This window comes from Antrostomus carolinensis, unplaced genomic scaffold (assembly GCF_000700745.2).
Source record: "Antrostomus carolinensis isolate BGI_N321 unplaced genomic scaffold, ASM70074v2 scaffold7575, whole genome shotgun sequence".
In the NCBI taxonomy this organism is placed as follows: domain Eukaryota; kingdom Metazoa; phylum Chordata; class Aves; order Caprimulgiformes; family Caprimulgidae; genus Antrostomus; species Antrostomus carolinensis.
The window spans coordinates 54,588-76,762 of record NW_010315711.1 but is presented as its reverse complement, the minus strand read 5'-3'; the positions used below and the strand labels follow the sequence as shown (position 1 = coordinate 76,762).

General features: G+C 37.9%; 1 protein-coding gene across 1 annotated transcript in view; it reads right to left on the bottom strand.

The window, feature by feature from the left end:
- The window catches only part of GMDS (GDP-mannose 4,6-dehydratase), a 172,373-nt gene that overhangs the window by 95,646 nt on the left and 54,552 nt on the right, over window positions 1-22,175 (bottom strand). Inside the window, exons 2-5 of the mRNA XM_010168041.1 lie at window positions 5,917-6,020; window positions 4,614-4,711; window positions 4,158-4,202; window positions 337-424 (exon numbers count right to left, since the gene is read on the bottom strand). Of these exons, the coding sequence (XP_010166343.1) occupies window positions 337-424; window positions 4,158-4,202; window positions 4,614-4,711; window positions 5,917-6,020 (335 nt within the window). The remainder of the gene's footprint in view (window positions 1-336; window positions 425-4,157; window positions 4,203-4,613; window positions 4,712-5,916; window positions 6,021-22,175) is intronic.

Below are 22,175 nucleotides of genomic sequence, written 5' to 3'. Positions count from 1 at the left end.
ACCAGGACAACTTTGTATCACATTTTCATCAGAGAAAAATCATCACTTTCCTTTCTGAGATAGAGCAGCTAGCTAACACAAGCAGAGAAAAGGGAAGCTTAGCTATCAAGATTTTTTGTTTGGTTGATTTTTGTTTTAAATAATCAATCTTAAGTCAAGCACAGCTTAAAATAACTACTTCTTAATAACGTTTAGGTAGAGGAAACTTCCTGCTCCCAGGGACCTTTCTCCACCAAACGCACACCACAGACACATCATGAACTAAGAAAATACCACCCCAAAAAACCCCCAAGAACAAACAAACAAAAAACCTAAAATATGAAAACAAAGTCTTACTTCCTTCAATGTGAGCCTGTGGGTTCTTATAGAGATGTTCGATCCGGCCTGTATTAAAAGAACTAGACCGACGAACAATGCCATGCACCTGGGGATTGAACAAGAAAAAATACAAGGAAAGTGGTAAACACTAAGAGGAAGGTGTTTATCATTGCTCTTTTCATCTACATGGGCCTAACCCTTGTATCAGGCAATTAGAGCTTGTCTCTATTCCTATAGGCAGACAGTTATCCAAATCATAACAAAATACTTGGAGATGAGCTCCAATACTGTTGTATTTATTTTAGTACCCTTGAGTGGTTTCACCTCCTCCCTTGTTGACAGCACTAGCAGCTCAAGCATCACACAGTACAGAAGACACACTGAATTGCCTCAGAGCACCATCTCCTAGTGAGCGAGACTGGCCAAAGTTATTGCAGTTGAAGAAGCAATACATGAACCCCAAGATAACCACTCCTCCCTGGTTGCAGAGATGTCTTTCTGGAGCCAGAGATAATGAGCATGGAAAAAGCAGCAGCAGAAAACGGGGTTACAGAAAGGAGAGAGGAGGCAGAGAGGAGAGAAGGGAAGAAAAAGACAAGGAGAAAGAAGAGGCAGCAACTGCAAGCACCAAATATATTTTAAAAAACAGCTGTTATTCACTGTCTGGAGTGCTGGAAGAACAGTCAGGACAGGGCTGTTTTGTGGACCTCATGAGTCAGTGTTCTCCAGTGGGTTACCAAACACACAGGCAAGCCTAAGGCTGAAACCCAGGTTGGGAATTTCCTTTAACCAGCTACGATAAATAAGTTGATGAAAAAAACCCACAGGTTCTGACTAATATTAAAGAAAAGCCTGTTTGTGTCTAAATACATTAGAGAAATTGTTCAAACATTGACCCTGTTTCCTCCTTATGTAAGATAGCTCCATGCCTGCTGCCAAAATTCACGTTAGCTTAGGCTGCCAGTTGCAAAAGTTGTGCTTGCACCAGTGAAATGAAGTTTCAGCATATGACTGCCCTCCACTTCTCCCTACCCTTTATGTCTGAAAGTGATCCCTTACACTTTGATGCATCCTACACACTTGGTTGGGTTGGGCCATTGCTTTGCTCTCTCACTTCATGTTAACTTGTACCTGCAAGAATATACCAGCAAGAACAGGAAGTCTTTGGGGTTCTGTTCTAGTTTGGGGATTTTTGTTTTACACATAACACAAGCTATGGTTATTGACACTGAAAACCCTTTTTATTCCATCTGAGTCTGAAACTTAACTGAGTAAAAAAGTATGCACAACCACAGAGTGAGACCAGCTTGCTGCTTTAAGAATGACATTTTGGCAGCAAGATCTCTAATAATAGCTGAATAGCTTCATCTTTACTACTTGCAAGTCAAATTTATGATGCTAATTTCCTTGCATAAAATCCCTTGTGTGCCCAGCCACACAACAGGCTCACAACATACCTTGTTCTACAATTCAAAAGCTAAACTTCCCACAACTGAGTAAAATATGGGCATTTTGAGGATCAATGGGGAACTGAGAAACATGGCCCCCCCAAAAGAAATTTCCATCAAATAATTTATGAAGACAAATTTTCACAGTTATGCAGTTAAAAGCCTTATCAAAATACTTATTTATAGAATATGTGGATAATTTACAGGGACATAAGGCTTACACTTTAAAAAAAATACACCTCCATAATACCTTCACTTTTGCAAAAGATGCTGGAAATAGTTTGAGTACTCAAATGAACATCTGTTTTCCTGAGGAAAAAAAAAAATCAGACTTTGCAGATTTAAAGCATCAAATTATTCTAAAGAAAGCTAACTGAAGTGCACTACAACACTTCAGGCAAAATTAAATATTTTGGCTTAAAGTCCTGATGAGAGACTTCTTGAGCTCTCAATTATCTGTCTCTGAATGAAATCATGCTGAAATTCAAGTTCATGCAAATGACTGACCAATAAAAGTAAAATCTTGCCAGCTCAAGGCTTGATGAAAGATTGTGCTTGCAAGACCTTTATGCCAGCTGAATGACTGTGACACCAACATTTGACCAATGAGATGTGCTAAATGCAGTCACCCACCCCAGAACTTCAAAAAGTTTCAGCAAACAAACAAATCCAGAGAGCCTGTTGCATCCAGCGATAACAAGCAAACATGCAAACCCAGCTTTTTTTTTTTTCTTTTCTTTTTTTCCTCCCACTCCTTTTTCTGGTATGCACACACAAGAGAAAGAAAATATGCCAAATGCTTAATCCATGACAGCAATATTACTGTAAAAAAACTGATGAAAGGTACCTTTGTCTGCATGGGACAGGTGAAATGCAAACTTTGTGACAAGTCAAAATGTGTGCAAACTGGTTAATCTAGATGAGAATGTAAGATCAGTGGATTTTTCTCAAGAGAGCTTGATCTTTAAATAGATTGAAATTAGAAAAAAAAAAAAGTCAAATGAACCCCCTTAGTTAGGGAGGCAATCAGTTATCACTAACTGTTGTGTTCAGTTATTCTGGAACAGAGTTCTCTAACTGGGAACACAGGAAAGAAATCCAACAAATAGCTGGAGAGTTGAGGAACAGAAGAAAGACTTAACTCTCTACCCAATTATTGTCACCCTTCCATTGTGGAAAGGGTTATATTTCATTTTAGTTGCAGTTAGCAGTTCCAAATTTCACTGGGGACTGGAAGAGGGCATGTGCTTTTGCCTTTAAAGTAGCAGAAGCCATCACAATGGTATCTCTTCCCCAAATGGAATGGAGCAATAGTAAAAATAATCAGTTTACAACACTGAAAAACCAACACCAATAAGCAGATCAATCAACAAAGCAGAAGAAAGGATGGAACAAGCAAGGCAAGATTAACCAGATGGAAAAGCATGGAAAACACAGACTGGCTGAGAAGACACTTTTCATTAAGCTATAAAGCAGTATTACAGCAGAAGTAATAAAATCCAATATTAGAAGGAGCATTAGCTTTTACTGAAAACCCAGAAAATACTACATTGTGGGGATATTAATCTGGCTACCCCTTTCTTTCCATTATCATACATTTTGGAAGCATCTTTCATGACTGAGAAAGCAAAAACTCTCACATATATGCCCACAACAGTTCAAAACCACCAAATCATATCATAATAGTGTGATTGTTGCTTTGCTGGGCCACAAGAAAGATGATTTTGCCCAGGGAAAATTATGCAGCAAGAAGTACAGAATTAGACTCCCTTTATTTTAGGGAAAAAGTAAATGAAAATCATGTACAAAGCAAGAATATAGTTAATCCAAGAGAAGGGGTGGAAAGTAAGACTATCAAAGTATATTTTTGTGGGTTGTTTGGTTTGGTTTTGTTCGTTTTTGCGGGTTTTTTTTCAGGGGGCGGGAGGAGTAGATTTTTTTTTTCTTTTAAAACAAAAAGCAAAATGCAAGGTTTTCATTGCTGAAATATAACTGCCAAAATAAGAGGGCCTTTAGTGTGGAGACAGAGCAGGGGTAAAAGAACAAACAAGAGATTCTTATTCCTTTATGTAGTACATTGCATCATAAATTATTCCCTAATTCTTTACAGTTTTGGCTCACACAGGTCTCTGCTTATCTGAGTTGGTGGGAAACATGCAAAGCAGCTATACCCTGAGGAGAAGAGGGAATCCACCAGTGGACATTCGATGATAAATAGTACAATAAGCTGGCATGATTACAGGCCATGTTGCACATTCCTCTGCGGAGTTTTGATTTGTTATCTAGGGTTGGAGTGGAAAACATACACAAAGAAGGACAGAAGCAGAGGAAGCCAGAGCTGCAGCATCCAAACGACTCTATCAGCCCGCAGCCGGTCACCGAGTCACTCACCTCATAGCTTTTTTCCAGCAGAAACTCAGCCAAGTACGATCCATCCTGAGAAGAGTAAGATATAGGAAAATGTTAGAAACACAGTGAACGGGCCTGAGAGATTTGGACTGCTTAAGGTCTCAAAAAAGGGAAGAAAAAAAAAAACTGCAGAGAGTTGACGGGGTAACAAGCATATACTTTGATTTCTGCAGATTCACACACTGACCTAAAAATACTATAGATGCTTTTCAGTTAATTTTAGATTAAGAAGCAGTATATTTTAAGATAATTTGCTTACAAATGCTGGTTGAGAACTCCTGTCTCTTGAATCTCTTCCCAAGTTCCATCATAAAGTGCCTGGGGACATCTTTCCAAAATATCCTAACCACAGTTATTGAATTTGAACTATTTTGGAGACAGGGAAGGAAAAACATTCTAGAAAAATTGGTGCAAGCTTGGCATCCTCTGCAAACCAACATGCCTCTGTAGCACCGTGTCACACTTGCGTCTCCCTTTCACACGCGCTTCTTCCATGAGCCTTCTGAAGGCACCAATAATTTTGCCCGTCTGACCAACTGAGTTTTCAAAAACATTCTTAACACACCCTATATTTATACTACAGAACACAAGCCATTTTCACATTTTATATATCATTGAGGGTTGAGAGTTTGGTTTGTTTGAGGGTTGAAAGTCTGGTTTGTTTTGGTTTGGTTTTTTCCTTTTTTTTTTTTTTTTTTTCCCCCTTTTAAATCCTTGTCAAACTTAAATTATTAAACTCCCAAAAAGCAAATACTTCAAAACACATGCTAGCGCATGTTTTCCTGAAATAAGATTATTTTCCTGGCATCACTATTGCCAGGATTACCAAATACAATAAGTCATATTATCCTTATAAATACGTACATGCTATCACAAACCCAGCAAAGTTTACCCCTCCAGAAGACTGCTCATTAGACAGTTCAGTGAATATTACCCATGCCCAAAGAGTCTGACCTTTTGAATTGGTTGTTCCTTTAATATGCAAGAGTATTCCACCAGAGTCAACTGACTTGCTACAGAAAGACCATAAAAACATGAGATGCCACCTATGCTTACATGTTTTAACTCTATTTTGTGGATCTGTTCTGCTGTGATTGTGGCAAGAAACATTTAAATGCAAAACTAGACAGACATCCCTTTGGTCTTCTTTTTTAAAAGCATGTTTTTTTCCCAGAGAAAAACCTCTCTCACCTCAGATTAAATGAGCTTTTCTTGTCTTATAGACAGCCTAAGGAGAATAACATACTGTAGGAAGAAATTTGAGATGCACTAGGAGGCCCTAGAACAGCAGGACTGCTAGTGGAGACTGGTTCCTATGGCAAAATCATGCATAAGTCTATGCAAAACAGCACGGTGCAGTGTACAGGGGGCATGTTGCTGTACATTTAAAACTGCAGCATTAGAAAAAAATTAGTGACTTTATACTATAAATGTTTCATGAAGTCTTACATAGCCTAAAAGAACTCCAATCCAACAAAATCTCAGCTTGCATACTTCTCCCATTACACATACATATGTGTGTGTCCACATAATTTTACAGTGCCATAACCCAACAGCCATCAATCTATGACACCAGTTCATCTGTAACATGACAAACCACATGTGCCATAGCATCACTGCAACAGTATGTATATCTGTACATCAAATGAAAAGAACATCGCCCTATCAAAAGGAGAAATTCAAAGAATACACAATGGAAACTCTGCAGAAACATGGGGGCAAAGGTGGGTATGACAGCTACCTTTAATGTAGTTGCCATCTTTTTCATTAGTAATTCCTCCAGGATTTGGCAGAGATGGATCAGAGGGAAGTAAACTTCCCCATTCTCCTTGGTTGCTCTGTCCACTAAAATCAATAAATATATAAAATAAAAAGGAGGTGAAAGCGGGAGACCCAGAGACTGCAAAGGAGATGAAAAAAGAAAGGCTGTGATTACTTAGGAAAGTGATGGGAAACAGACTTGACTAAGATTGAACCCTGTCAATAAGGTCTTGTTCTTCTCACCCAAGCCATTGCTCAAACTTTCCAGTTGCCCTGGAACATTTTGAACCAGCAGTGGCACTCGCTTCCTCTGCGCTTCCTTTCCAAGTCTATCAAGTGATAGGGCAGGGCTTTACAATGAGTGGGAAACAGGCAGCAAGTGTGAAAGCTACTGGCTTCTGGTTCTAGCACAGCACAGCTGATTTACTGTCTGGTAATGGCACACAACGCAGATTCATGCTGTTCTGCACCATGATACCGTATCACACACGGCCCCCAGGTTTCACATTTCCCTTCCTTTTCAGTACAGCAGCTGTCAATGCAAATGGCAATCAGAACAGTGATCAAAGTGTCTAAGAGTCTGCAACTTGTGAGGATAGTACAGTTTCCATCCTTTCCTAATGAGGCCAAGGAGTAAATAATATTAAGTAAGCTCTATTACATAATTTAAACCTTTATCCATAGGAAACTATATTATGCATATAAAGCCTGTTGTCAAACTACTGATTTCCATTTATATTACAAACAGAGCATTCAAGATTCAGGAATCACTATACCAGGAAAGGAATAGAGGAACAAAGTGTTCAGCAACAAATCTCAACTTTTGTTAGGGTTAGTAGATTTTTCTTTATTTGAGCCACATGCTGCCTGCCACATTCATTCCTTGCTTGCATTTAAGTAGGAATGGACCAGCATGAAGTGCATGACTTGGTCCAGCTCATGAAGCTGGGGACTGGGGGTAGGGTCTTCCCTTTTGTAACACATGCTTATAGTCACCTCAATCCTGAGTGTTTTACCCCAAGACTATGGGTCCGAATCATGGCCTCCTTAATACCAGTTTAGGCGGTGGTGAGCACGTGCAACCACGAAGGCATTAGTATACTTAGAGCCTAATCTGATCATTGCAGGAGCTATAGGTACCCAACTCCCCAAAGTCAACCACAAAAGCAGGGTGAAAACACATGGTCTATACAGATTAGTCTTGGTTATTGTGTTCCCTCTACCAGGCAATATGCTATTCTACTTTAGAAGTACCACATTTGAGAGCTTCCTTTTGCTAATCCAAAGTACCCAGCTATTGCTATTCAGTTTATAACAAATCAACAAAATCTCAGAAGAAAGAAGTAGATACCTTTTTGTCTGTGGCCAAAACATCAGTCTTAAAAGAAAATAGCCTACAAACTGCCTTTCAACAAGATTGAAATGAGACCTGGCTCTGCAGAGATATGTCAGACCAGCTTAAACAGTCAAAATATTTTAACAAGACTGATTAAATAAACCCCCTCAGTTAAAACAGTTCCTCATCAGCATACTCTGCCATATCAGACTTGAAGAATCACTACTCTGTCTTCAGCCAAATAGTAGTTTGAAAGCACAGACAAAGAATGATACTTCAGCTGGCTTCCAAGACACAGCAGCAGGTTTCCAACTGCAGCTGCCTTACAACATGTCTGTAAAATTCCCAGACAAAAGAAAACAGTCACATAAACTAGAGTGAGACAACTTTAGGTTGTAATATTTTATGTTTAATATAGTAGTTAATGTCAAGTACTTCAATAAGCTTTGACACACTATCAAAGAAAACCTTTTCCAATGGAGTGAAGAATTTGAGACATAAACAAGAATTAGACAGTGATTTGCCACAAACATCTAGAATAAAAAAGTATCAAGTTTGACTTGATCCATGAGAAAAGAATAGGATCATTTATACAGAAAATTGAAAACAAGTGGAATAGCCTATTTAGCCTAAGGCGGAACAGCCTAAGTAGCCTATTTGACAATCTAAATCTCCTTTATTTTGCCCTGTCCTACATCGGGAAATTCCATTTGCAATGGACTCGTTTTGAATTTATATTGACACATTCAGAGAAGGCTGTAAAAGCAATTCCAAATGCAAAATATCTTTGTTCTCTTCCTGTGATATGGCCAGTTACAACATCCTTCTGCAGAACTCCTGGATTCAAGAACTAGATTATGTCCCACCTGAGTGTTCACAACCTTTAGAAGGGGACTCCCTTTTCCCCACAGCTACTCTCTGTTAATAAAGAGGAGTGGAAGAAAGTACTAAGTAGATGAAGAAACAAGGAAAAATAGACCAAGAGGATGAGTAATAGTGTTCTTTCTATTACTGTTCCTAGAACTCCAGAAGTATATGGAGTAGTTTTTCAGAAGGAAGGAAAAGGAATGAGAAACCTAACACAAGTGATGCAAGTGTATTGTGACCATAACACAGAGGAGAAAGGGCTCACATTGCAGCGGGATAGTATAAACATTTGAGAAGAAACATCCCCACAGTGTGGTGGTAAAGCTGACATTCCCAACAAACATGTAGCCTTAGGAAATCCCAAAGCCACGCAAAGGATTGCAAGAAATCCTGCTGCAAGTTCTCTAAAGAAACTGTCCACCAACAACCCAGTTCTTCTTTCTGAAACAGAGCTGCTAACTTCAACCAGAACTCCCAAACCTGACTCCCAGCCACAAGAGACATGGTTGCTCAAAAAGCACCACTTGGTCTGATAACATAGCAGGGAAGAGAGCCTGACTGCTTGGCTCCCTTACTCCTCATGCCTACCCGTTTGCAAATGGATTAGCTATAAAGCATGAGAACATAAAAATGCAACACACCCACTGTCAGATGCACTGTTTGAGGGAGGTATTGGATTTTTGGTATTTCTATGATGGGTGTGTATGATGAAATATCTGTCCATTTGCTACATGTTTATAGTTCTGTTCTGTACTTCTATGTGTCACAAATACCAAGCTTTCAAACTTCATTATTGCCTTGGAAAAAAGTGCCATAATTTTCCACATCACATGAAAGACCAAAGTTGGTTATACTTCAAAAATTCAAAACTGAGTAAGGCTAGAGCCATGCCCTTCAGAGTAACACTACCAAGTTGAGTTCATAGAAGTTCAAACTATAGATAGTGTCAATTATCAAGGTCATTCATAGCAGTTCTAAATTCCTTTTGAACTACAAACTGTAGCTGTGGTCTCATAAAGTTAAATTTTGATAGGTTTGATTAATCTGTTTGGGAGATGGTGCATGGAGAGAAGAGGCATGCATTCAGCCATAGGATATGGGGTTTATTTCTTAAAGGGACCTTTCTGCAGCAACATCACCAACAGTGCACTGTCACCATTTTCATTCAGCTTTGTTTGAATGAATAATCTATACTTACATTAAAATATGCAGAATCAGTGCCACTAGTAGCCTTGTACAATAAATTGTTACTTCATCAAATTTTAAACTTTCACATAGCTATAAGTCAATGCTATTTCAGTGATTTATTAAGCTGGAATATGGTGACAGATCCTTTGGAGCCAGGAAAACATACCACTCTAAAGCAACATCTAAATGATTTTAATAACAATCCGTAATAACAACTATTCATTTGTTTGTAGCACTCAAACAGCATTCTTTAAAAAAAAAAAAAAAAAAAAAAAAAAAAAAAAAAAAAAAGCCAAGACAGTAATACAGTGTGATGCTATTTTTGCTGAAAAATGCATACTTCTAATCATTTCCAGTGATTTATGGAGGAAATCAGTAATTTTCTGCAGCTACTATAAACAGAACAGTGCTGCACGTTGTCTCAAGCCTTCAAGGCAATACTCAAGGTAAAGCATTAAAGTGTTCATAAAAAATTCTCCATACTGAAAAGAGGAAGAATTATGAACTCTGAAGTATTTAACTGATTTATTAAAGCTGCCACCCTTCAAATGCAGTAGTTATTTTACTATTTTGATTTGTATTCTGGCCAAGTAAGAATAGGAAAACAAGTGTCCTTTTGTTCCTGCGGTCAAAAGAGAAAGTCAAATGGCAATAAATGTTAAAAAAATCTTTGTTTTAAAACATTCCCTACTTAACTGAAGTGTTTTTGTAATGCATTAACTGAAGTACAACAAAAAAAAATTAAGCAGGGGGAAAAGTTATCGTTAGCAACAACAATTTTCTAATTACATTACTCTGTTCTTTTACAATTAAGAGTTGTTTAAAAGTAAAAGAAAAGCAAAGTTGCTTTGGAAAAGTGAATCACCCTGTTATTTCCTAGTCTGAGCTCCATCTGACTTCACACACTATCCCACTAGTAAACTATTAAGTTATATTAAGAGCTGCAACTGCAGCTACAGACAACAGCAACAAGTTTTTCTTCCTTCCTCCCTCCATTTATCCAAAACAACATTATTCATATCATCAATATTTATAGTTCTTCTACTATGAACCTCAGCACAGAGACTTCATCTAGAGAACAAACCTCTGCACCACTCTAAAGCCAACATGAACAGAATAAACTTGTGTAATTCAGATATGCTCCTTACCATTAGGAGAGGCAACCAGTTATGAGTTTTGGCTTAAGCCAACAACAGTAAGGTATGCCAGTGCAATGCTGCTGTTTTGTTTTTTGTGGGGTTTTTTTAAATAGTGTTCACATTTAAAAATATAAAATTGTCAATCTAAAACACAATCTAAAACAATATGATATTCTACAATAATTAAACAGCTTGTATCTGTCACACAAAACACCATCATAGCTTAGGAAAAACAAGTTACACCATCAAACTGAGTACACTAAAGCTTTTTCCAGATTGCAGAAACCTGTGACACTGTGTTATTTCCAAATACATTTACCACAAATTTCCCAGTGACAGTCAGGTGCTTGATGGCTTTTTAGAAAAATTTAAAAATCATGCCCCTAAACTCTTAGGCTGTGTGGTCAAACATTCAGATACTCCAAATAACTACTAGTTTTCAGATGTGTATGAAGAACTATTTTTATAAAGAGAACAAGTATCAGTAGAAAGCCTTTTGAAGATTTTTAAAGTACAAGCTTTTTCTGAATGCATGTTATAAGTCATAATACATTACTTTTTTCCTCAAATATGAATGTTTGCAGTATACCAATATATAACAAACCAGCTATGAACTCTGATATTGAGAAACTTAGCCATATTTTTCTGTCTTACTAGTGAAACCACAGAGATCAGAGGAATGTGCCTATAAACATGGAAATGCAAATCATATGGACAACAGTCCACAAGAAAATTAAAACCTCTGCTTACAGTGTTTGTAATGGGAAATCCGTAACAGTTTTAAAACCCACAAGATGATTGTTTTGCCCATCCCTATTTCCTCCTGCTTTCAAAAACCTACTGGCATCAGACGGTCTTTCACCTTTCCAAAATAGTAACAGCAGCTCCCATCAGCAACAACTATGCGCATTTTGGACATATCCATCCTTGAATACTCAGATTAACTCATCAGCCCCATGAAGTGACTAACACTGTTGCAGTGGACCCAGAGGGAAACCCTTCCATCTGCAACAAATGCAAACCAACCCCGAACACTACCACTAGAGTGGAAACCCAAACATGCAGAACCTAGTTGCACAGAACAAAGAAACTAGGAAACCCAGCACTGAGTTGCAGGACACACTCTCAAAAGAGCAATTTTGACCTCAAAATTTGGAAGTTCAGAGTTGTCATAGTAACATAAAGACCAGAAATGGTTTTGGAAAACAACAGACACTGTATTTCTAAGAGAGATGAGTAATTTTGTGAAGTGACACCAGGGAAAAAAAAAATAAAAAATCTTAGCATGCCATCTTTACCTTTAATACCCTACAGAGGAAAAAGAAAACAAAAGAAGTAACATGGCAACTACTTTAACCAGGGAGGACACACAGACTTACAACCGTAGCTCAACACACATCCTCCCAGAAATAATGGAGCCACCTCACTCCTGGACAGAGCTGAATGTAATTTTATTTTATTTTTTTTTTTTTTCTTTTGTGCAGCAGCCTATTACAGCTGCTGAAGTTAAAGCTGCTTTCACCATTGTAGCACCAGCCTCTCACACTGATGCTCAGCAGGCTGTGACCGCTGCTCACTGCCTGAGTTTGTTATGTTAAGTTTAGCCCAAGACATTGTTTCCTAACAGGGCACAAGGTAAGTTATTTGAGAGAAATAAAAATAAACATCATACTTGCTATCTTGTTTGCGTGAGACCAAAGCCTAATGAGGAAGATGTAAATGAGTGTAGACAGGGAAAAAGGATTTTAATTCATTCTTCTGTACTCAGCTTTACATATAGACATAGCAATTTAATCCAAAATATTATTTCTTTACAGAGAAGCACAAAAACAGAAAGAAGGCACGTTCCAATTGTAGTAGAGAAGCAATGCACACAGTAAGACAACTTCTATTTTATTAAATAAAATGGTTTCCATGGTTAGAAATTTGAAAATGCAGTCAGGAATGCTTGACTAGTATGACAGAGATTTAACAGCCCTAAGACCTGTAATATTTCTTTGGGTGGAAGAAAAGCACTGATGCTGCAAAGATCGTCTGCAAGTCAAGGAGCAACTGTTCTGTTTCCTGGACATTTGAAGTTCTAGGTCAAGACAGTTTCTGTTGCAACTCATCATTACTCTGAGGTATTGCCTCTCCCAGTCAGCATGGTGTGAGCCCGGTTTTTACTTGTCTGACATCTACTGAAGCACAAAAATACTTTTTCAGGAGCTCTGCTTGTTTATGCAATTCCCACCTTTTCATTTCAAGGTTCTCAAACTTCCCAATTTTCAACAGAGGTCTTTAAAAGGTGGCTCGCAACACTTTCAACATAGTTGTGAATATTCAGAGTGGCCAAGCAACCAGCAAGCTAAAGTGTGATCATCATCATCTCTGAGGTCCAGGCAGCTCAGATTTCTCCTTACACAGAATAAAAAAGAAACCCTATCACAGCAATAAATAGTGATATTGATACTTTTGCAATGGAATAGAAGAGGAAATATCTAATTGAAATTTCAAAACAAACAAACAAGAAAAACCCCACAGAAATTCCAAAGCTAAACTCCCCTGAAAGAGTATCAATATTTGGATCAAAATGTTACATTTTAAATTACTCTCTTTACTTAGCCATTTGTATCAACTTTTCTTCAGGAGAAACTGAAGAAACAGTAACAGAAGTGTAACGGGAGAGCTCTTCGGAGTTGTTCCCTAATGTTAACTCTACACACACGCTCTTCTCCGTAACAGGGGTATGTTATGTATCTTGAGCTCTAAACACATGAAGTTACATTTCAATTCATTGAAAAAAAAACCCAAACACAAATTATAGAAATCTTAAAATGACAAGTTCTTCCTACACCTTCCAAAACATTAAACTCACAAAAAAATCTAGAGAAACAATTAGCAAAGTCAAAGACACACAGTCTACAAAGATTTGAATACATTGCTTATAACCAGTTTTTCCAAAGATAACACTTTCCAGAATTCCATGTTTTCCAACACATTTTTGCATGCCCTGAAGCAGCTTCACCTTTTGTTGCATAGTTTTAAACTAGAGTAAATATGTTTCAAAGTTTGTTGTTTGGGGGTTTTTGGAGTTAGTCTGTCTTTGTGTTGTGGTGTTGCTTTTGTTTTGTTTTTTTCAGTCTAAGATTATTAGTTTTTTAAATAGACAATACATGTTCTATAGTATAATTATAAATAAAGACAGACTCTGTGGTAAAATCTGATTGAATGAACAGAATTATTAATTCAGATCATGCCTACCTTCCTCTATAAGCAAAACCAACTGTTAGCAAAGATGCCTAATTATATAATAAATGCTCTCCTGTTCAATATATATTTAAGTATAGATTGATTGAAACTGGACATTAGACCCGATACCTCAGTTCCACATGGCCACTCTTGCTAATCAAGTGTTCTGATGCCACATGGACTGAGCTTCCTGGTGGCAAGAAGCCAAGCAGGATAAGGATTACCTGGGAGATAGCAAAAAGGATGCAATGTTTTTTCAGCAAGGTTGCAGAAGGTCATCCTTATATTTACAGATAGTGTACAATGCCCTGTGTACCCAACTTCACAGCTTTCCCTTGTCAGCTTTGAAAGGGGAAAATGAAACACCCAGTTTCATTAATTGCCAAGGTTCTTGTCTAAGGGGAACTAGAAAGGGAAAGTGAGCAATCACGTTTGCTTATCCACTGTGTCAGGAACAGGATTTGGAATGGACAACTACTACAAAACTGCCAGTAAAATACCCATTCCTCCAATTCATACGGTATTAAATATCACCTGCAGTTTGAGTTAACAGTAACCCCTTGTATCACCTCAAAGTGCAGTTAGCAAAATAATTCTTTTTAGCTACTTAGCTTTCATTAACATCTTCCTAATTAAGATGAGGACAGAGCTATATCAAGGTAAAGCAACTGTATAGTTTAAACCTTTCCATATAAGTTTTGTTCCAACAAATTATGCAGTTCTGTGTAGATCTGTGAAAACAGAAGAACTATTTAAAACTTTCACAAAGAAGCCTTTAAGCACCATCAAAACAAATTAAAGAGCTTGTTGCAAACATTTCTTACTTTAGCTTCTTTCATTTGCTGCTGTTCCACAAAACCTGAAACTAGTTAAATTTAACTGGCTTTACAAGCTGTGGAAAGACCGAGTACATAGGACACATTTTAGTCATTTTTGTCCATATTCATAGAAACTTCCTCTAATCTCAATGTTTCTTTGCAGCTCATTTGAATCGCTTTGCACCCTAGGAACTACAGGAAATACTACGGAAACCTCCCTGTCTCGCTTACTTTGCAAACTGCTACATTTATTCCTGGTTACGTTAACAACAGCCTCCCAAAGCCAAGCAACACAGGATCACAATGCTACTTGTTTAAAATTCATAAATTCTTTAATCCAACTGCCAAAGGACATGGGGGCACTCTGTAACTGAAGAAACACAGCAGTTTTTGCAAAAAGACAAATACGAAGAAAATAATATCTAGTATTCATTACAAACATCACTGTCACTTAAAAATGGCAACATCCTATATTTTTAAGAAATATTTAAAATTTCCATAGCAGGCACAGGAAGAGAAGTCGTGGTTTTGTTAAATATCAAATGTAAACATAACAGCAAAGTGCAAGAGGGCCACATTTTCAGAAATGTGGGGACTCAAACCCACCCTTTTCTTTGAACAATATACAAAGCAACCTAGGAAAAGATTATCATATACATCTATACATAAGCAGTTGCTAAAATGAAGTACACAGGTCCTCCTTTTAGCACTATTGAGAATTACAGATCACCACCACCATGCAGCTGACTATTTGGAATAGTCTTCATGATTCATATTTGCAGGTTCACTTAACATCTGGCTTTTCCCTGCGCTAAGTCAACGCCTCCAGCAAATAAGGACAACAGACAGAAGTCGAGAAACTGCACTTTAAACCTTATGAATCTTCCTAGATGTTTATACATTGAATCCGTACAATATGCTTGAAGTAGACAGAAAAAGGAAGTTTCCATATTGAGCAGCATCACACATGGAAAACTAATTTGAGCACCCCTTGAGGAGTTCTTCATCACCGCATCAGCTAAGCTACTCGGCATCAAACCATCTGTTTTCTCCCTTGGCCTCATTCCAAGAGAAGGGGCATCATCCATTTTCCTCCCATCCTTCCCCCTGAGGGTTATCCATCATTTAGAAAGCTTGAAGAGGCTTATAACAGGACTGTTATTTAGGCACCTGATTACATGACCTGTATCCTGATCAAACTATACTACCTGGTACCCTTTAGATGAGCATCCTTCCTCTTTAGGGCCGGATTGCATTTATTTAGATCATCTGGAAATACACTGAGCAACACCTCAAGAGGATCAGTGAATGTTTTTGTACTAGTGAACATGCTGACAATCAGTAGGTGTATACAACCAGGCAGCTGGCTTAACTACTCTATCCTTACAGAAAATTCAGCTTAAATGATCTCGTACTAGCAGGCATTTTGGAGGAAGTTATTTGATTTATTGCAACCCAGAAAGACATTTACAATGAACTGCTTTGAGATTATGGTAAAACTCCACCTTCAGGATCTAAGGCATCACAGCTACACCCCTTCCCTCCCTCTCAGAGGCCAATCCACACTGCCTGGCTCCCAGCACTACTTCTCACCCATTCAGAGTTGGGGTTAATACTGCAGCATCTATGCTATCTGCTGCGTACAGGCCACAAAATGCAGGTAGTCCTCCAGCCACACGCATGCTGCTCCCACAGTAGAATTCCAAATAAAAAAAACTGTGGCTTCATGTTTACACATCTTGTTTGTCAATATTGCTTTGTTTTTCCACGAACAACTTGACAAATTGTCAGGCTAGAAGGGTGCTAGCTAGATGCCTACGCAGCAGTCAGCCACGTCTTGCAATTCAAGCTCTCTGTGCGTATCTGGATGATCTCTTATGGGAATACAATTTTTTCTAGATTTTTTTAGAAAGTTTGCTTGTTTCTAAAGATGACAAAAGTTCTAAATCCATAGGGAGAATTTTCTGGGGGTTTTTTGTTTGTTTTGGTTTTGTTGTTTGGGTTTTTTTCACGAGATATTTCTATTTTACTCAAGACAGAAGGGATATTCAAACTTAAAAAAAAAAATAAAAATGTTTCCAGGTACTCTCACATACTTCTGTAGGGCAATCTCAATGTGCAAAATCAATTTAGCCATCAAGTGACTAAAGTTTGCATCAGAAGGTAAACCTCAGGCATCCCATGGAGGGAGCAAACAACTACAAGCTATAAGGACAGGCAGGCAAAGAGGTGTGCTCATCCTGCTGGAGCGTAACACAAGAATTTCTCCAAAATTACTGGGATGGGACCAGGAAAGGCTGAGTTTGTTCCTCTCCTGCTGACAGGCATGAAAGGTAAAACTGCCAGTTGCAATGAAAGTTGTTGTACAGATCTATTCAGACACTGAATGCTATGGTTTTACCACAACTATTGTAGTGTTTTAGTTTTGTTCTGCTACTTTCCTTAAAATGAAAGTATTCCCCCAAAGATGTTGGTGCCAGACATCTATTTACCCATTCTTAATGCATTTCATGCTACAAGGATGCCAAGCTATACTTATTTCCATATACCCACGCTTATATACATATGATATATGAAAAACTCGTATCTAGTCAGTAAAGAGCATTTCATGTTATCTTACATAGGAACAGTTTTCCTAGCAGTTCATAGTTAGTATTAACTACTATTCCTTAGTAGTCACATAAAAGCAGTAGCTAGGCACAGCACTAGCTCTTAAACAGCATCAGGAATCATTTGTGCACAAACATTTCATGCACGGAGTCAAACGCATTTCTGATCTGTGACAATTCAGTTTTCATCCAAGGACACACAGAAACAAATGGACATAATCCTCACTGGATCACCCCATATCCTCAACAGCCTAGTAGTTTTACGCTTCCCTGATGCAGAATCCCGACCATTGCACAGCATCATGCTGCTTTCTCCCCCCTTTTATGAAAGCTAGTCATTTGTAAACACCTGCTTCATTTATATTTAACTTTTCACATCAAATGGGGAGAAATTCACCATGTTGAATTTCTGGTCCTAAAGACATTTTATAGAACCAAGAAGCAACAGAGGGAATCCCAGATGTCTATAGGAAAAACAAACAGAACATCAGTATCTTATACACGCTGTTTTACAAACTTCTCCATCTTCAAGAATTTATGCTTTCCTAAAGTCTTAGAAGTTAACATCTTCGTAAGATAGTTCTTCACTTTGCCTATGTTTATTTACAGCTTGAGGAAAATCCTAATAAAAACATCCTAAAATGCAACTGGCTAGAGTAGTAGTGCAAGATACTAAAAGCAATCTTCTTTCTTCCCTTTTTCATGCATAGCAAGGCTGAATAAAACAAATTACTCTTGCTAAAGTGCAAATAGCAAAGTTGTTTCCACAATTTTTGTGCCATTCTCCCGAAAAAGAATTAAAGCTCTGAAGATGCTGTTGTAACAAGAAGTAGAGATTCAGTTGCACTGTCCCTCCTAGTTTGAAACATGTAAAGAACAGTCCTATGGGGCCTTGACTTTTGCCTCCAGCGTGATTTATGTTTAATCGCACCCAAGTAACTTAAATTTGGTTTTAAGCCTTTTTTTGTCATAAGCATAAGATGAATGACTATGTATAACATTGCTTATAAAACACCCTCAAATACTATAGCAACATATGTAAACAGTCCTGAAAACAGGTATCAGGAATGAAAACTGATTAAAACACGTATGTAAGCACATGTCCCAGCAGAAATTCTTAGGTAAACTTAACCTCTTGTTAGAAGGAGGAAGAGGGGAAGGCTTTTTTAATTGCAGAAATATTAGTAAGTGGCACATTCAAATATGTTTTTACAGAACAGGAATGAACAAACTGATGTTATGCTTGCTGGAAACAGTACGGTAGCTGCATCAACACATTTTTAATTAAACAGTTACACTGAAATACAGAAGAAAAACTTGACTGACAGATGAAGAGGTTATTAAGGTAATATAAACCTTACTAGACTCTATTAGGCTGGTGGCTCATTCAAGGATTATTCAGCCAATTGACCCCTGACAGTGTTTTGTGGGACCACTTTTAATTGATTTACATTTTTAATGGATTATTTTACTGACACTAATAATATTTTCTAGATAGAGCATGGAAACAAGAGACAGATGACCTATGGGGTAACTGAGTCAGGGAACAGTACTAAATCAACTGAAAGGCTCAGAAAGAAACCTTCAGCTTCCCTGTCAGCAATCATCAAGTACTTTGTAGAACAGCCAGCAAGACCCTCTATTGCATCTCATCGCTTCCATCTCTGGCCTTCTCCTTTATAAAATTATTTCCTCTTGATATCACCAGACATGCAATAACTGGGCTAAAAAAATAAGCTTGATGCCTAAAGCAATCCTCCCACCTCTTTTCTTCATCTGGAGTTCAAGCCTATACAGGAATATTGCAACATTTCTGAAGGGTTTTCATCATTATTTCTTAAGAGAAGCAGCTTCTTTTTAACTCTCTTAAGAGCAAGTTATCAATACCCATGAATTGAGAACACTTTATTAAAATAAACCAGCTAGAATTTATATAGCTCTACTGCTATACATGCCATTGTATGCTACATTCCTAATGTCAGTAAAAATAAACTTGTTAAGGGCTTAGTTTATCACACAAAAAAAAATGCTAAAAGTTATTACTAAAAGAGGAAGAGGAATGGTGAGAAATTTAAGTATGCTAGATGCTAAACAGGAACATCTTATTCTTAGAATTGTTTTAATTCTCCAAGCTTCAGAGTATCACATTTTGTGTTCACAGAAAGAGTTGTGTAATACTTTATAGTGAATTATGGGGGAAAAGTGTTATGGTATGAACTACTCAGTTTCATTTTATTTTCCATACACTGCATAATTTACAGGGAAAAGACAACACAGAAATAAGAAGAAAGTTTAGGATGTATTTAAAATTAACATTTCCCTTTTACACAACTATGCTGAATTGTTCTTAAAATTTCAGATCCATGGAAGTTCTTTGCAGGGCTTTAGTAAGAGAAAGGCTATATAAGCCCAGCCATAGATTTCTTGTTTTGGGAAAGAAAATAATTTCAGGTGCTTCAATTCAGTTATGCCTCCCAAAGATGGGATCTGCTGAAGGGTAGAGAACAGCTCAAGAATCCCTCAGAATTACCAAATTCTAAAACAACAACCAAGTTTCTACTGATCCATGAACTGCAGATGCACAAACCGTCTCTACTATAGAAAATTCTATACGCAAGACAACTACATCAAACACATTTTCAATATTTACTGCAACTCTCAATGAAAAATACTCCCCGTTGCTTGAAGCAGGGGGCTTGTATGTTACTATTAGTCTTTGAGTGATCATTTCATTTCAACAAACTGGATGCAAGCGCAAGGAAAGTATTTTAACCTTCCCAGTTGCTGTTAAACAAATGAGAACAGTTTTAAGCAACACAGTATTCCAAAATGGTACAAACTGGTGGGATCTCTAGAGGATACTAACCTTCATATTCATGAAAAGCACAAACTGAAAAGCGACTAACGGAAGGAAAAGAAGAAAGAGGATCTTTGCTTTGCTTTTTAATAGCATACAAAAAGGCTTTTATCCCCAAACCTCTTTAACTAGTTAAGAATCACACGGTGTAACACGAACAATCCTCCTCTGTAAATTCACAGATGACACCAAGCTGTGTGGAAGTGTTGATTTGCTTGAGGGTAGGAAGGCTCTACAGAGGGATCTGGACAGGATTGATCAATAGGCTGCAACCAACTGTATTCAGGTTCAACAAGGCCAAGTGCTGGGTCCTGCACTTGGGTCACAACAACCCCATGCAACACTCCAGGCTTGGGGAGGAGTGGCTGAAAAGCTGCCCTGTGGAAAAGGACCTGGGGGTGTTGGTTGACAGCCGGCTGAGCATAAGCCAGCAGTGGGCTCAGGTGGCCAAGAAGGCCAATGACACCCTGGTCTGTATCAGAAACAACAGCTGAGGGAGCTGGGGTTGTTTAGCCTGGAGAAGAGGAGGCTGAGGGGAGACCTTATCACTGTCTTCAACTACCTGAAAGGAGGGTGTAATGAGGCAGCTGTGTGTCTGTTCTCCCAGGTAACTAGTGACAGAACAAGAGGAAATAGCTTTAAGTTGTACCAAGGGAGGTTCAGATTGGATGTCAGGAAAAATTTCTTCATTGAAAATGTTATCAGACAATGGAACGGGCTGCCTAGGGAGGTAGTTGAGTCACCATCCCTGGAGCTGTTTTAAAGATGGGTAGATGGGGTGCTCAGAGATATGGTTTAGTAATGGATAGGTATGGTTTGACTCACTGATCTCAAAGGTCTTTTCCAACCAAATGATTCTATGATCCTTCAAACTGAAGACCAGTAATTTTTCAATGCTCATCAGTAATATCAGCTAACATGAGGACATTACTTCATACTTCTGCAGAAACATTTCACTCCAGGATAATTAAAATGTGTCTAACAACTTCTAGCTCTGAGGGAATATATTCCCTCAAATTAGAGGGAATTTTAAGCAGGTGTACTAAGATGAAAACTTAGTCACAGCAGGTTAATACTCCAAGCAGAACAAATTACTTTCAGATAAAGTAATAAAATCTTTGCTTTATATTTCAAAATATAACACAATGCTAGCATAACACTGGATCCTTCAGTACCACAATAGGTTGTATTATTTATACAGACATAGGGTTCCACCTCTGAAATGATGTAGAATTAAAATATCGACACTACTTCTTGCAACTTGCAGCTGAATGGGAGAGCACACAGCCTTGGGTATCACAGACATAATCAAGATCCAGGGGTGGAAACACAGAGCACAGCACAGTTTAACAGGTCTGTATAGCAGAGGCTGCAAGTACGTTCCTGCAAGGCTTTCATCAAGACATCTGAAGTCATTAGTCTATTTTAAAACATGAATAGACTTGACAAAAGATTATCTCAAGTACCATGGAGAGCAAGACAGACTTCAGGACCAATGTCAGATCACAGACCCCTAAAACACTTCCCACATAATCCACTGCATTACTAACCATTAAAAAAAAAAAAAAAAAAAAAAAAAAAAAAAAAAAGGTGTTCTCATTAAAAGATGCATATGAAGGTCACATCACTCCATTTCAAAAGCAGAGAAACTTTCTTCAAGATCCTTATGTAGCCAGTCACCTTCATACTGTTCTACAGTTAGTTCCTATCTTTATCTCATGTGAATATAATTTGTTTTGTTGTTTGGGATTTGTGGGTTTTGTTGGGGTTTTTTTTTTCCCTTTTTATTTTAAGCTTCTTTCCTTCACCAGTGGTAGAGCCCACTGGTCAGGAAAAGCCTGTCTGGAAAAGGTATCACTAGACCATGAGAAACAGCAGTTCTTCACTGATGTGTCCCCAGAGCAGAAAATGTTTGGCTACAACTTGATGTGACACCTTTGGTTTTGGCACAATATAACAATCTTTCAGTCACTGTTTGAAACTACAGAAAAAAAACGTGCAAATCAAAGTTTAGCTGTAAATTAACGCTCACTTTAATAAAAAATAATTTTAAAATAATGCCATCAGCTAAGCTACTCTTTTGTAGACATCTTCTCACACCTGCAATTATAAAATACACAACAGATGTCGAATAAAGAGGACTAAATCTGTCCTCCCCCACATCAACTGAAATATTGAGTTTCCACAGGAAAAG